A 15,223-nucleotide genomic window follows, 5' to 3' on the forward strand; every position below is an offset into this window, starting at 1 on the left:
TGGACGGCGTTGCAACAATCGTTTTCTTTTCTTGTTTTTGCGGGTCGGTTGCGGTTCACGATCCGCCCTCAAGGAATACTACACCCTACTCATTGCGGTGCGTCACGTACCAAGTGTAAATGACCTTACTCACGCGTGAGTACAAAAATAGTGTTCAGCACACGCTTGCAAAAAAAACATTTAGATAATAATAACAAACTTTTGTTTTTTATTTTGTAGATAACTTGAAGAATGATGCGTAATACGCTCGTATTTCAGTTATAAATGAATGATTTGTGTATATATTTATTTTTGAAGAAAAAGGAAATCCATTTAAACATTTGGCTTCGGTAAGCATAAACTTCAATTCGTTGTGGCTCGAATGACAGATCAGATGAACGAGGTACGCGTACGGTTGGTATTTGCAACTTGAATTCAAAATGAGTACGGAGAAAATTTCTTTGGAATTATAGCTCAATTAGTAGGCTACGTTGCGAAATGTTACAAGACTTGTAAATAATTTATTCCGCACAAGACCCTCTGCACCCACAAAAAAAAAGAAAGAAAGAACATATTCTACCACGTTGGTGATGGATGGAGTGCATATACAATAGTCATTTTTATGCACTTTGATTTATTGTATAGATCTGGATGTGTGTACACACATGTACACAGAACGGAATGTTCGCGTTGCTGCCAGATATGGGAAATATATCTCTCCGTGTCGATCGTTTACATATAAATAATTAAATATGTATGCAGTTCACCGCGCTGAAAATATTTAACCGTCGGATTGCGATCTGAATTTCACTCGACTAACACAGACCATTCCCAGGAAAAAATAAGTTATAACAACAAGGTCGTTTTATTTACGTTCACCGTAGACGCACCAACTAGTCGAATATATAGTCTTTTTTTTTTCTTCACATTTTTCACGTTTTCAAGGGCATATTTGAAACGACAGCTCCTTTTCTTTGGGGGGGGACGGTTACACACGTGTTATTGTATCACTTGATTGTTCGTTTTTCGAAATCACTCGTGAAATTCAAATCAAAATCAGATGCATTCCACTTTGAAAACATTTATTCGATAGTATTCCGTTGCACAAGTGAATTCAGAGTTTTTGCGAGTTCCGTATTGTTTTGTGATTGATCGTAACGATTTTTCCCCAGGTATCGCTAAGATAGAAAAAAAAGGGGAAAGAAAGGCACGAAATGTCCGACCGCTGCTGCCGCCATACGATAAGAGTCACGACGATTCTCGAATTAACAAATTAAAATATCAGAATAATTTGGAATGTCTCCAATTGTTTAATGACATTTTTGTTTTTGTTTTAAGGATTTCATTTTTTCCGGAAAGAAGGTGGGGGAATCCTGGAATAAAATGCCGCCCGTCATGATACGATACTTTTTTTTTTTTCATGGTGCGGTCTACCAACGTTAAAATACATAAAAAGAGAATGAACACAAAACATAAATTGGCTTTTTCCCGTTTTTCTTAAATATCCGACCACGGACACGACACCCTTCTCGTGTATCGTAGATTCTTTGATTGCGTCACGGATTTTTCGTTTTACATGTTGACGTGAAATTAAGGACTCTGAGTTCAAATATCGTTTCTTGGGCCTTACAAATAAACGCCACTATTCCTTGCTGTTTCGGAGCCACACATCTTGGAAATGTTACATAAGGTCAATCAATTGGAAAATAGTTTCTAGCTTCTTTCTTCCATTCTAGATTCTCTTTTTCACATGGCGTCGTCTGCTGCTTATATCGACTAATCATTTGTTGTGGGTGGCTAGTGGGAGGTGTGGCATTTAATGGCTTCCTTTGGGCGAGAAAGAAATAAAAAGGAAAAAAAAGGGAAGGCAAACAACAACAAACACACACTGATCGTACCGCCTTCCCACCACCATTTTCCTCCAATTTTAACCGCTAGTGGCGCTTGCAGTTCGCTTTAGGTGGGTGGCACACTGATAGCAGCGCCACCGCTGCACAGCGTCCGCATAGCCATTAAAGTAGAGCCCGAAGGCGAAAGTAGAAAGGATGGAAGAGAGAAGGAAAACGAGGAGAAGAGAGAGAAAGAGAATAAGAGGGGGATCTGCAAAAGAGACCAAGGACAACTCGAGTCAGTTGTCCGTGAGGCGTCCAACTGTTAACATCGCAATCTCTCTCTCTCTCTTTCTCTGCGTTCTGTGTGTGTGTGTGTGTAATGTTACAACAACTACCATTTAATTAAACTCTTCTCTTTATATTTGTAGTGCGTGTGTGCATCATTGGATTTCGTCATTCAAAATACGAAAAAAAGTGACGAGAAACGAATAAAAACTGTGTGACGACACAATCCATTGGATTTCTGTGTTAACACATTTCCCCCTCAACAAAAAAAAAAACGAATTAAAAGAGAGAATAAAAAAAACATTTCCAGTTATCCTTATTTCCATGTTGTGTCGTCATATCATCTGCCTGCAGTGTGTGTCGTCGTCGTGTGTGTGGTCGCTCTCATGAATCTCAGGATATATGGCGCCGTTGCGTCTCATCAGCCTCCACCTGCTCTTGGCGAGTTGGTGGATGATTGCCTCTCTCATCAATGCAGCCGATTTCTATGACGGTTCGTCTCTTTTTTTTTCATGTTCAACTATTTTTTTATGTTATTGCATTGGAAAACGCTTTTCTCAGAAAAAAAATCCCCTCCATTTTCTTTTTTTTTTTTCCTTTCTCAGAGAGAGAGAGGGGAAAGGGAAGGGAAAAGAAACCTTTTTAGCGTGGAGTGGGCGGAGCTTGTCTTTCATCATCCGGCTGTGCGCTGTGTAGTAGGCGCCTTACAACTGCTGCAAAAACGGGGAATTTTCATTTTTTTTCCCCCTTCTTCTTCTTTCCAAGAGAGAAAAAAAAAAGATTTATCTTATTGAAGAAGAAGAAAAGAGAGAGAGAGAGAGAGACATCCAGTGTGTGTGAAGTGATACAAGAAGTCAAAGTTGCAACAGCCAAAACCGGTCGGTCGCATTTTTTTGTTTAAATTAAACGAAAAAAAAAAAAAAAAACGACGATGACCAAGTAAGGCTAATGGTCTGCCTCCTATTACCCAAAGGAATCTGCCGTGTGTGTGTGACGACACAATTTTCAATACTCGGCCTTGATTTGAAGAGATTTTTCATTGAAACGGCCGTGAGTCGGTGGGTGGGTAAAAAGGGGGGTCGGGTGTTTTTTTTTTTTTTTAGTTTACGTCATGATGATCACTTCCGGAAGAGAGCAAAAGTAGTGGTGTGGGAAGAGAGAGAGAGAAAAAAAAAAAAACTGCGTAGTACGCGGGATGAAACAAGGCCTAAAGGAATTTGAGTGTGTCGTATTGCGTCGTAGGAAAGAGGAGGGAAGGAAAAGTGGAATGAGAGAGAGAGAGGTAATAAGTGTGTAGGCCTTGGATAACAACAGCCGCTCCTGTTTAGGCTCTACCCGGTCAGATATATATTTTTGGTACTTTATTTGTTGTCCTCTCTACTCAACGTTTACAGATATGCAACAACAAATCAATATATTCGTTCCTTATCGTCCATTCCATTCGTCATTGTATCACGAATAATTCTATTATTATTTGAAAAAAAAAAAAATAGCATCAGCAGACCCTGGTGGAACGACGTTGAGTTTCAGTCACGAGCCGGACGATGTGGTGGTGGCGCGCGGTCAAAGCGCCCGACTCGATTGCCTAGTCCGTCTACCTCCTTTCCCCTCTGTCGACGAACGGAACGGCACAAGTCATTTAGACGAACCTATTGCCTTTGATATTCATTGGTTCCAGGATGGAATACCCATCGTTTTACCTGATGCCAGACGACATCTTTTAGCCAATGGATCTCTTTATTTCGACAAGGTATAACATATTTATTATTACTTCTTTTTTTTTTCAATGTGATGTTTTCAATAGAATAGGAAAATTGATGTTATTTGCATTATTGTCCACTAGGTGTTGCATAAGCGACCTGGACGCTCGAGTTCTGACGAAGGGATTTATAACTGCCTGGCACAGCAAAGACAAACATCGAGCAGCTCTTCGTCTGCGGGAGCTTTCGTTTCGCGAAATGTTTCCGTACGAGTTGCAGGTAAAGAAATTCCCGTTATCGTTTAGAAAAGAAGAAACGCGATTTTTTTTTTAGGGCAATGAGACAGCGATCTCTGGCGGTAGCATCTGGTACTTTGATTGCAATGCGGTGCCTATTCCCCTACATATCCCCTTTATTCTTACAATAAAATCTATGACGATACTATTTTTTTTTTCCCATTTCTTGTTAAGGCAAAACAAACAAACAGTAATGGGGGGGGAAAAAGGCAGTAGGAAATGGATAAACTCGTCTTCTGGTCATTTCTTGGTCCGATTGTCACGACGCCAGTGGCGCTCTGACTCACCGTTCATTCTCTCCCCCACCCACCCACACTTGGAAGCAAAATAAAACAAAACAAGAGAAAAACATGTTGTAATGAGTAAAAAAAGAAGAACCACACACATACTTTGATGATGCAAAAATACCGAAAAAAAAAATAAATGGGAAAAAGAAAAGAGAGCAAACTTTCCCAAGGGCAACGGGCATTTTTTAAGTGGGCGGAGTTTTCTCTTCTTCTGCTCCCCCCCCACAAAAGTTCCAAGGTTTTTCTTGAGGGGCGCTTCGAGACCACACCGGACACCAACAACTTGGTGTGCCCTCTGGGTTTTCATGTTGATTACGCGGGCAAAAAGCTGTTGCTGTGCCCAAACAACGAAAATAGGAGCGTATACCTATCTCACAAGAGAGAAATTGAATGAATTCTTTATTGTTTTCATTGATTCGTTTTTCTCTTATCTCGAAAAAAAAATGTTTGAAATAATTTGTTTTTTCGTGCATGTGTCATCGAAAACAAAACAAAAAAAAAATCCAGGCAGTTGCGGTGAAAAAGAAACGGTTCATTTCCTTTTGTGTGTGTGTTCTCATTCGGAGGGAAAAGAATGCCAACAACAAAAAGTTGAAAAACTCGTCTCTTGACCTGGTATTCATTTCCCCCATAAAAAAAAGTCGAACAAGAAAGACGAGAATTGGCGCAAATCAGAGAATGAAGCAATGAATGAAAATGATTCAATGAATGAACCCCTCCCTTGTGAGTCTCATCTTCAATTTTGCGGGTTCTTCTTCTTCGCCGAAACGCCATTTTGTGTGCGTTCGCCCCGCAAACAGTTAAGGCGGGTGGGTATTGCTTAAAAAGAAAAAAAAAGGGGGGTTTGGTGCCGTCATCAGTCACTAGATGGCATGTGCATCGTTGCATTCAATTATTTCATTCATTCAATTTTTTGCGAGTTTCTTCCGTTTTCCATTGAGGGCGGCCATTGACACACGCCGCCCATCCCCTTCGCGAGTGTGTGGCATTCGTCTCTAATCGACAGTGACACATGCGAAGCGGAAAAAATGCGAGCACCAGCACATTTCTTTTTTACGATTAGAGGGGAGGGAATTTCGTTTCAATTATTTAGCATATTTCCTTTTACTCTGTCATTTAAAAAGTATTTGCAATAAAAACGAGATGACATGAGAAGAGAAAATGTCGTCCACGATAACATTTTCACTGGTAATTCATCTTTTATTATTTTATTTCGAAAACAAACAAAAAAAGTGTTGGCGAGAGAATTTACAACGTGGCCAAATGACGCGACAGTAGAAATGGGCGATCCGGTGAGATTTGCCTGTGAAATTGAATCGATGCCGGAAGCGGAAATCACCTGGGAAAAGGATGGCGTGGCCGTCGTCACTGTCACCCAAACAGATAATCAGCAAGATGGCGACAATGGAACCGACTCTATCAACGGCTCTCCCATTCATCCGCGATTCGTTAAACTCGAATCGGGAAAAATCCTGCACATTTACAATGTCCAGCCAGAAAACGCTGGCAATTACAGGTAACACATTTTTTTTTTAAATTATTATTATTTTTTAATTAAAATAAAAAAAAAATGAAAAACAATTCAATGATTTGCAGATGCGTCGCTCGAAATGAAATGGCCGAAAAGGAAAGAAAGAGTCAAGCTGGACGATTGGTTGTTTCATCGGACAATGCTCGTCCAAATCGATTAGCGCAATTCATTTCACCGCCTCCGGCCAGTGACTTGTGGGTCGTCCAGGGAGGCAACGTGACGATCGAATGCCTAGCGACAGGCATAAACACTGCGGTCAAATGGGTCCTCAATTCGACGACGTCGTTACCAGCAACCGGACCTGGTTATTTAGCGTTGACGGATATCCATCCGAATATGGCCGGCCATTACAGTTGCGTGGCAATTACGGCAGGCAGCAACGTTGCCAGCACGTCAATTACCCAGTCGACAGTGGTCCACGTTGCCACTGTGCCGCAATTCATTCGACTACCCAAGTCGCAAGTGTTTCCCACCGCCAAAACGGTGCGTTTCGAATGCGAAGTCACCGGAATTCCGTCGCCAGAAATCCGCTGGTTCAAGGTATTCAATAGCAATAAAAAGCTGTTTAATATATAATCGGTTGATGTTTGACACGTTTTTTTTTTCTAGGATGGGCGGATCGTTCCGATTGGCGGTCGAATCAAAAACCGGATACGCAATGGTGGGGCATTTTCTGAACTGGTTCTGTCGAACACGGTGACGGGTGATTCGGGCATCTACCAGTGCCAGGCCAGCAATCGAGCCGGTGTCGTCTCTGTTTCTGCCCGTCTTCTTGTCAACGTTTCGGAAGGCACCCGGCCGGAACCGCCTTCGAACCTGAAAGCGGTGGCCTTGACTCCGACGGCCGTCCTGTTGACGTGGGATCCGCCGCGCAACGTGCCCGTCGAGGACGTCAAAGCCTACACGGTTCACTATATGCCTCTGGCGGCGGCTGGTCAACACGCGGCCACATCCAACAACGAGGAATTGCAAGAAGTGGCCACCACCTCCAGCCACAGGATCGAAAACCTCAAACGAAATGCCAATTATTCCTTTTACGTTCGAGCCTATGTTCGAAAGTCGGCATCGGATCCGTCGGACAAGCTCATTTTTAATCCAGCCATTTTGATTCAATCGAAAGATCAACCGGAGTCGTCGCTGCCGTCATCGTCTCTACCTCGTCCCACGCCCAGGACTTTACCTTCGCCCACGGCGCCCAACGTGACTCTCCTCCCGCTCACTCCCAATACGCTGAAAGTCACGTGGCGTCGGTTCAGCTCTTCCTCCTCCACCACCTCCGCATCATCTTCCGTCTCGTTTTACAAAATTCAATATCGGCGTCATCGAGCCAAGGAGTTTGACATTGAAGTCGTCAAGGGAGACATTCACGAGTACACCATCACTGGATTACATCCAGGCCGGAAGTACGACGTCCGTGTCTTGCCCGGCAGCATGAATGGGGCCGGATCTGGACAGTGGTTCACTGTCGAAATGCCCAGAGTGATGGCCGATGCCGGAAGTAGCCCAACCTCGCCGCAGTCACTTCCGTCGGCCGTCATGGAACTTGTGACGGCCAATTCCACGTCCGTTTTCGTGACGTGGCAGAATGTGGGCGTCGTCGGCCGTCCGACGCGAGCAAACATCCACTTGACTTACAGAATCCAGGGCAGTCGAGAGACCAGTCCTGTTGTCATCCTTCCAACAGCTTCCGGCTCTCGATGGATCGCTGGTCTCAAACCTGGATCCATCTACGAATTTCAATTGATCAATAACGACAGCGAGGATGGACCGTCGACTGTGACCAGCACCATCCGGACATTGTGGGACGCTGGATTCGAACACGAAGAGGAGGACACGGATTCAGAACCGATGCCCATCCGGATGGAGGCGAAAGTCGTGTCCAGCACCGCCATCCAATTGTCTTGGTCCGTGCTGCCACCGGAAAACGCGGCCAATATTCTTTACTACACCGTCCGCTACGTGGCCATTCCGACGGAATCGACCAGCAATGCGGTGCCGACGCCATCATTTATCCGCACCACCGCAAATCAATTCCAGCTGACCAATTTGACAGCTTTCACTCTCTACCGCATCAGCATCCGCTCGCACGACCGTCAGGGACGTTCCAGCACGTACAGCAGTCCGGCAACGGATGCGCGGACAATGGCCGACTTACCGGGTCCACCCCTGGATGTTTCCTTTTCCGTTGAGTCGAGTGCCGGAACAACAACAACAGGCCAACTGTTCTGGAAGGCTCCCTACCCCGTCAAGGGAAACATCCTCGGCTACGCCATATTGATTTCCGTCGATCCGGAAGCGCCAATCGACACTTGGACGAGGAAAGAAGAGCCTGGAGTTTGGCTGAGAAGTCAACTTCGAGCGCTCGTTCCTGGAACGGTGTACCACGTGCGGATGCAGGCCCGCACGTCCGTCGGTTGGGGCCCTCTCACGGCCGCACTGGAGTGCCCTTTCCTTCCCGCCGAAGGGACGGGCAGCATCAGCTCAGTGACGGACGAAAAATCGAACGCCAACAACGATGCGGCCGTCCGTTTCAGTGAGCAATACCTGGGCGCTTTTATCGGTTTGGCCGTCAGTGTCGGATTGGCTATCGCCTGTTCGCTCAGCATGCTGCTGCGAGCGCGTTGCATCAAGCGCATGTCTCCGACGACGGAGCGTCATCCATCTCAACTGGCCAGTTCATCTCAAGTGCAGCAAATTCCATCGTCGGCCGACGCAGTGACGGCCAGTGTAAACGGATTGGCCAACGGTCGTTTGCAGCAGCAGCAGTGCCATCAAAAGGATCCGGTGAGGCGCAACGGTTCGTTGAGGAACAGCCGAGAGCGATCGGACGATGCGGCCCTGTTGGAAATGGAAGCGTTTATTCCGATGTTGGCCACCATTCCGCTGGAAGAAATGCCTTCTCATTTGGACACGAAAGGAGGCTATCCATCAGGATCTCGTTTTAGTGTAGCCGGAAGAATAATTACGCCTACTAATTACGCAACCGAGACGGCGATGACGATGATCAGTCGCAAGGAAGACAATGAGGACGAAGACGACGACGAAGATCGCAGTGAACTGCCGCTGTTGTCTCTCTCTTGCAGTGTAGTCGGTCATCCGGCCGGATTAGATGGAACCATCCTGTCGCAAGCGACGGAAACGACGTGTTTGAGTTTAGATTACCCGAGCCGTCGGAGACGAAGTAAACATCAGGGTTCGTTGCACAGTCACGACGACGACGACGGTGACAGTTCGTTGCACAGTTTGGATAGTGGAACGACAAGCAGCAGCCAGCGCCATCATCGGAGGAGTAGTGAAGCAATTAGTTGTACTAGTGATGAGAGTAGTCGATCCTTGCGGCAGGATCAAGAAGATACGGGTATGTGTCACGCTGATCACAACCAGATGATGAACGACTCAGGATTAGTAGTGGTCACCAGTGGTGGATTGAGTTCCAATAGTAACAACAATCGGAGCCAAACGACGCCGACGACGCCAAAGGGGACAGCAGACCAAGAACAACAGCTGGTCATTTCAACCTGAATAACATAAAAATTCTCTCCTTTTCCTTTCCCTTTTGTGTTTTGTTTCCAGCCCGTATCCTTGCCTCCCACCCATTCTCTCCTCCAACTTCTCTCTTTCTCAGCAGCCTCCCAGGAACAACAACAGTTACGGGTATACCTGTCCAAGACGGCCATCTTCCCCTCGATACATCTTCTTCTTCTTCCTCTTCTTCTTCTTCTTTCTGTGGATAATAAGGAAATAAAAAAAAAACGTGTGTGTGTGTGAGTGTGAGTGAGAGAGAGGAAGGCAACACACGCGTCAATAGAATTATTATTTGCATATATCCTCTTACCCTCCCCGTTGAAAATATCAAATACGTATTTGACAATTTAAGCATTTAACGCCTCTTTTGTAATTTATATTAAAACATCGCTTTTTTTTTTTCCCCTCTTATCCCTGGAAAAATTTTCATTTTTTTTTTTTTCTCTGCCCCATCCCGGTGATGATTTTTTTTTTTTTTGCCTTCTACTATACCACGAAAAGAAAAAATGTTCGTCGGGTTTGTTATGTGTCTGTCATAAAATGAAAACGTTTTTCTTTGTGTCCCTTTAATTCCCATTTTATTTCTTTTTATATCGTAGCGAGTCACACATTAAATTTGTTGTTGTTGTTGTCCAATCCACCAGCAGAACCTCCACCACACGAAGAAAAAAAAAAATCCGCGCTCAAAATGCTCAAAGCATTTCTCAGGACTCTACCCTACTATTCTCTTTGTTCTCTCCATTTACTGCTGTTTATATATATATATTTATATATATATATAACTTACGACAATTGTAAATATGATCTTCTTTACAAAAAAAAAACAAAACAAAAAAACAAAAAAAATTCTACCAGCCCCACCCACGAAAACATTGAAACACATTTTGTTTTTCCCCTGACTGGTACAAATTTTCTTCTAAAAAAAAATCATTTCCCCTTCCCCCTCTCCTCCCACTGAAAACAACATCAAACCCACACTACACACACACACACAGATCTACCTCGTTGTTGATTTGTTTCTCTCTTGACCCATTGATTCAGTTCCAATCCGTCAGATTTATTATATATTATTCTGCTACCGCCGCTCTGTCTACCTCGATTATCTTTGTGTCTTTCCGCCCACCACAGCCACCTCCCCCACTGATTTTTCTTTTCTTTTTCTGTACACACACACACACACACATCTCCCTGACGTTTTTTTTTTTTTTAGTTCTCCGATTATTAATTACGATGTTCAGGGATCGCCATTCCGACGTTACCCGTTCAAAACGAAGAAGAAAAAAAGCTCAAAAGATTTTCATCCTTAATTGGTTTAATTTTTTACACACACACAGCCCTCCTCCTCATCGTCTTTTACAACCTCCTACAACTCCATTTATTGACAATACCTCCGGCCTCTCTGAAAAACACGAAACAAACTCGCTCAATAGAACTTTGTAATTATTCCGACCCCACACAATTACCTTTGCTGAAAAACAAGTTCCTTCTGGTTGCTAAGGGCTCATTTTTTTTTTTGTTGTTGTTGTTGCGTGTACCACCTTCGACTCTTACTCAGGTGAAAACGACACGAGGAACACACTCAAGTAATCCACCAATTTCTTTTTCTCTCCTCCCGAAATCCATCCGCATTGCCCACGTGTGGGTGGAAAGTCTTATGTTTTAGGATCTATGATTTTCAAACATGCAAACAGTTTCAAAGAAAAGAAGGAAAAACACAATCAGTACCTGAATCCACAAACTTCTGTATAAACATGTGCATTTTTCTCTATCTCGCTACACTGTCGTCTGCTGCTAAAAATCATGGTTTTGTGTGTATACGCTACGCTGCTCTGATTATTTTTCGTCTACGGGCAACTGATTAAATTCTTTTATTATTATTATTATTATTATTATATATCCCTCTTCCGAATGTAATGGATACATGAAATGATGCAAATTGGATTTTCGTATGTCTGTGGACCCAGCAACTCGCTAATTTTCGTGTGCGTGTATTTGCCCATCTTATTGATCGTCTTTACGTTTGATCATTTCGTTGTTGGCTTATTCTCTATCGTGTATCTGCATTCTTCATTCATTTTTTTTTTTCACCTTCAACCCCTTGTCAAAGTTACCTGTTTCGATTCGGCATCAGACGCCACTACCACACGTACGGTTTATCGGTCTTCATGCTCAGGTTGGAGAAAAAAAAAATAAAGAAATAATTTCATCTGTTTACACGTAAAATTTTGTAATACGTAATACATCGTGTACATCAAATGCGTTTAAAAAGAACATCTTTCATTTCTTGCAAACTGGCAACGTCGACACATGGTGAAAATTTCAATAAAGTAAACATCTCTTGTTTTCAACATCAACATTTGATAATGGAGAGATATCGTGTGGCATGAGGAAGAGGAATTCTTAAGCGATCGAGTTCATTTGGGTCGTGCATCGAACACGCACGCACGTATTGCCCACGAATCTCGAAAAGTTGTACGTTTCGCTCACTCACGCCATCATCAAATCAGGTACAATGACATGACTTGAATTTGTCGTCGTATAAACTTCCAGCTGTCTATCCATAAACAATCTCTTTTTAAGTAACATTTTCACGGTCTTCTACAAATACTTGACAATTACACCCTGAATTCGTGCAGGGTTTTTTTCATGGCCACCATCTTGGAATTGACTTGATAACAATTTTACTGCAAATGTTATATAATAGTAATTTCCTCTGCAGGGCAACCATGGTTTCCGCAGTACTTGGCCGTTCAATGATACTCACAAACCCAAAGCAATTCCTTCCTAATGGAATGGCAAAGATGATGATGACGTCTCATTGGTTGAACAATAATAACAATACCAGAACGGCCACAACAGATTCTCATGCAAAACCGGCAAAAACAGGTATCTTAATGTTGAACATGGGTGGCCCAAGCACTTTGCCCGAGGTTGGGGACTTTTTGCGCAACCTATTCTTAGACCGTGACATCATTCAGTTGCCCTTACAAAGGTATTAAACACACATGCATAACCAACATTCCACTGATCCAATTTATGACTAGCCTTTTAATCCATCTATTCTCCATTTTCAGTAAGTTGGGACCTTACATAGCCAAACGGCGGACACCAGATATCCAGAAAAAATACGGGCAAATTGGAGGCGGTTCGCCAATTTTAAAATGGACACGCAAACAGGTATTTTTGTGTGACAAGAATGACATAGTTATTCACGTTAAATTGATTCGTTAATTAAGGGTGACATGATGTGTACGCTTCTGGACAAGATTTCTCCCGAGTCGGCCCCTCACAAGGCCTACGTTGGCTTTCGTTACGCCAATCCTCTTACCGAAATAACCTTAGAGCAAATGGAGAAGGATAACCTCGAAAGAGCAGTAGCATTTACTCAGTATCCTCACTACAGCTGTACAACAACTGGTTCCAGTATGAACGCCATCTATAAATATTACGCTGAACGGTACGTATCACATTCAGTTTAAGTTTGGTCGTCAATTCTCGAATAAAGGACAATTAAACATTGTAGTAATATCACAACGAAATTGAACTGGAGCGTAATTGATCGCTGGGGGACACATCCCCGGCTAGTCGATGCTTTTGTCGACCTCATTGAAAAAGAGCTACAAAGCATCGACCCGAAAATTCGAGATGAAGTTATCATCCTGTTTTCCGCTCATTCCCTTCCGCTGAGGGTTCGTAATATTTAATTGTTTTGTAGAAACTTATACTTTGGTGTCATCAGCTCTTTTTCCCCTCTCTCTAGTCTGTTAATCGTGGGGACCCCTATCCGGCCGAAGTAGGAGCCACTGTCCAGCTAATAATGAGCAGACTTCATCATGCCAACCCCTACAGATTAGTGTGGCAGTCAAAGGTCGGGCCACTGCCGTGGCTGGAGCCCGCCACTGATAAAACCATTGAAAGTAATAAACACTAACAGCGCCGAAACTAGTTTTAGTTCCAAGGTCTCGTGTTCTTAATGAGAACTTTTGATTTTTCAGGCTATATAAAAAATGGAAAGAAACATTTCTTACTAGTCCCTATCGCATTTACTTCCGATCACATTGAAACTCTCCATGAACTGGATATCGAATACGGGGAAGAACTAGCCCAAAAGGTGGAAAAAAAAATCTAAACTTAATTTTAAAAAACACAATCGTAACATGTATGAAATTGGATCTCTTTCAATCGCAGCTTGGAGTCGAAACTTATCGTCGACTTCCGGCACTCAACGACCATCCAATATTCATCGATGCTCTGGCTGATCTTGTCTCAACTCACTTACGCAAAGGCCCGCGTGTAACGGGTCAGTTACTCTCCCGGTGTCCAATGTGTGTCAACGAAACCTGTGGCAAGTGCAAAAACTGGCTCTCCACCATGTGCAAGTAGTTTTAGTAGGCTACCAGTAATAATCTATTGAATAGAGGGTTTTATTTGTTTGTTATAAATACACTAGACTTCTTTGGGCTTGATCATTTTACACTTCATACACCCATACTGTGTCAATTCCTTCACCTATTATATGGGAAGGTTTCCAGTTTGGCAAAGGAAAACGACACGCTATAACCTGGCTCGAAGAGGTCAATGATTTTTCAAATAGTTCTTCTAATTCAGGCATCTTAAAGCAAGCAAAAGAAAGATTTAGTTGACTTGAAGTTCTGAGCTACAAAAAAAAACGGTTACCATTTCTTCTACACCAAAAATGACAATGTTGTTGTATTTAGTGTAGTCTACTTTGAATAAGTCCTGGAAGATGAACTGTTGAATTAGAAAGCAATCTTTTTTTGCCAGGAGTGTTAATTACCTGTCTGCTGAAAGTTGCATTTTTAATTCTTTGCCTCCAGGCAGCTAACTTGGAATATAAAACAAGGACTGTATTCAATTCAACTCCATGACTTTGAAAGCCTCTTTGACCAGCAGCCAAAACCTTACGTAAGCACAACAAAGTATTGCATTAATGTTTGCACTTTAAGACATTAGGCTTCAAGCAATTTTACTATTCGTCCATCTCCGCTGCCAAGATCAATCAATTTCTTCCCTCCAGTACTGCTTTTGGAGAGGGCTTTCATGACATTCTCAACTTGCTGTGTACTTGCTGGAACATATGGAAGTACTACCTGGGAAGTCATAGAATGCAAACATTATTACGAAAATTTTTATGAAAATTGGAAGACAAGTACTCGTCTTAACGCTGGCGCAACGAAAGGGAAACAAACAACACTTAACGCAATCGCGGCTCCTCCAGTAATGGACGCAAGTAAAAGACCTGTAGATCTATTTGATATTTTTGCAACTGGTTGCTGTTCCTGGGAAGTTTCTACCAACGACAGAAGGTAAGGATCACATCCGCAATTTAGATTTTGCGTGTTTTTGTTTTCCATAGTCATTATTTGTGTTATTTACATCAAAATATCACGCTAGCATGTTTGGTTACTTCGTCTAAGACAGCGTTGCCGAACGGTGAACGGATCAAGGGGAAAGGTACTACCGGAAGGTACCGGCGCGACACATGTAAAATTTGCTTTTTACAGCTTTTTTTTCAGCTCAGCGCCCCGCCAGTACCTTCCGGGAGTAAGCTGGTTTTCGGGTAATCGAGGCCGTTCTCTAGATGGTAGGGGCACAGATAAAGAACACAGTGTTCTTTATCTGTGGTAGGGGAGGCGGAAGAGATGGATAAAAAATTCAGTCTGGCTTTTCTTGACATATAGTCATGAATAATCATACCACCAGAAATAAAAAATTAACTTGAATCAAAGAAACAATCATTGTAAAATTCAAATAGAATTTACCTGAT

General features: G+C 43.0%; 3 protein-coding genes and 1 long non-coding RNA gene across 5 annotated transcripts; 3 read left to right on the forward strand and 1 right to left on the reverse strand.

The window, feature by feature from the left end:
- The first annotated feature begins 4 nt into the window (after nt 1–4).
- Nucleotides 5–720, forward strand: LOC123472539. The gene is made up of 2 exons (XR_006647014.1): nt 5–135; nt 220–720. It is a non-coding gene; the product is annotated as an uncharacterized LOC123472539 (long non-coding RNA).
- Nucleotides 721–2,095: 1,375 nt separating this feature from the next.
- Nucleotides 2,096–11,691, forward strand: LOC116922731 (protogenin). Its single transcript, XM_045174212.1, has 6 exons — nt 2,096–2,589; nt 3,590–3,846; nt 3,940–4,075; nt 5,613–5,895; nt 5,976–6,450; nt 6,520–11,691. The coding sequence occupies exons 1-6, from the start codon at nt 2,499–2,501 to the stop codon at nt 9,430–9,432; spliced, it is 4,155 nt and encodes a 1,384-aa protein (XP_045030147.1). The 5' UTR covers nt 2,096–2,498; the 3' UTR covers nt 9,433–11,691.
- A 99-nt stretch (nt 11,692–11,790) lies between these two features.
- On the forward strand, nt 11,791–13,896 carry LOC116922733 (ferrochelatase, mitochondrial). Of its 2 annotated transcripts, none has more exons than XM_032929120.2 (8): nt 11,791–11,942; nt 12,155–12,427; nt 12,510–12,612; nt 12,672–12,892; nt 12,959–13,124; nt 13,196–13,352; nt 13,431–13,546; nt 13,624–13,896. In XM_032929120.2, exons 2-8 carry the CDS (start codon nt 12,162–12,164, stop codon nt 13,816–13,818), a joined length of 1,224 nt encoding a protein of 407 aa, XP_032785011.2. In that variant the 5' UTR covers nt 11,791–11,942; nt 12,155–12,161; the 3' UTR covers nt 13,819–13,896. The 2 variants fall into 2 exon arrangements, with proteins under 2 accessions (XP_032785011.2, XP_032785010.2); XM_032929119.2 differs by having other exon boundaries at nt 11,800–11,942; nt 12,072–12,427.
- LOC116922734 (ATP synthase subunit C lysine N-methyltransferase) lies at nt 13,842–14,888 on the reverse strand. Its single transcript, XM_032929121.2, has 5 exons — nt 14,610–14,888; nt 14,427–14,546; nt 14,234–14,356; nt 14,113–14,175; nt 13,842–14,047 (listed from the first exon to the last, which is right to left on the reverse strand). The coding sequence occupies exons 1-5, from the start codon at nt 14,814–14,816 to the stop codon at nt 13,907–13,909; spliced, it is 654 nt and encodes a 217-aa protein (XP_032785012.2). The 5' UTR covers nt 14,817–14,888; the 3' UTR covers nt 13,842–13,906.
- Between the last annotated feature and the right edge of the window lie 335 nt (nt 14,889–15,223).

The sequence above is a fragment of the Daphnia magna genome, linkage group LG5 (genome assembly GCF_020631705.1).
Source record: "Daphnia magna isolate NIES linkage group LG5, ASM2063170v1.1, whole genome shotgun sequence".
NCBI classification, from domain to species: domain Eukaryota; kingdom Metazoa; phylum Arthropoda; class Branchiopoda; order Diplostraca; family Daphniidae; genus Daphnia; species Daphnia magna.

Coding starts and splice junctions, on each gene's coding strand:
- LOC116922731 (XM_045174212.1), top strand. CDS start 2,499: ATGGCGCCGTTGCGTCTCATCAGCCTCCACCTGCTCTTGGCGAGTTGG. Junction 3,847..3,939: donor GATCTCTTTATTTCGACAAG/GTATAACATATT, acceptor ATTGTCCACTAG/GTGTTGCATAAGCGACCTGG. Junction 5,896..5,975: donor GAAAACGCTGGCAATTACAG/GTAACACATTTT, acceptor AATGATTTGCAG/ATGCGTCGCTCGAAATGAAA.
- LOC116922733 (XM_032929119.2), top strand. CDS start 12,126: ATGTTATATAATAGTAATTTCCTCTGCAGGGCAACCATGGTTTCCGCA. Junction 12,428..12,509: donor ATTCAGTTGCCCTTACAAAG/GTATTAAACACA, acceptor CTCCATTTTCAG/TAAGTTGGGACCTTACATAG. Junction 12,893..12,958: donor TATAAATATTACGCTGAACG/GTACGTATCACA, acceptor TAAACATTGTAG/TAATATCACAACGAAATTGA.
- LOC116922734 (XM_032929121.2), bottom strand. CDS start 14,816: ATGACTATGGAAAACAAAAACACGCAAAATCTAAATTGCGGATGTGAT. Junction 14,547..14,609: donor TTGCGCCAGCGTTAAGACGA/GTACTTGTCTTC, acceptor ATGACTTCCCAG/GTAGTACTTCCATATGTTCC. Junction 14,048..14,112: donor TTTTTGGTGTAGAAGAAATG/GTAACCGTTTTT, acceptor GCTTGCTTTAAG/ATGCCTGAATTAGAAGAACT.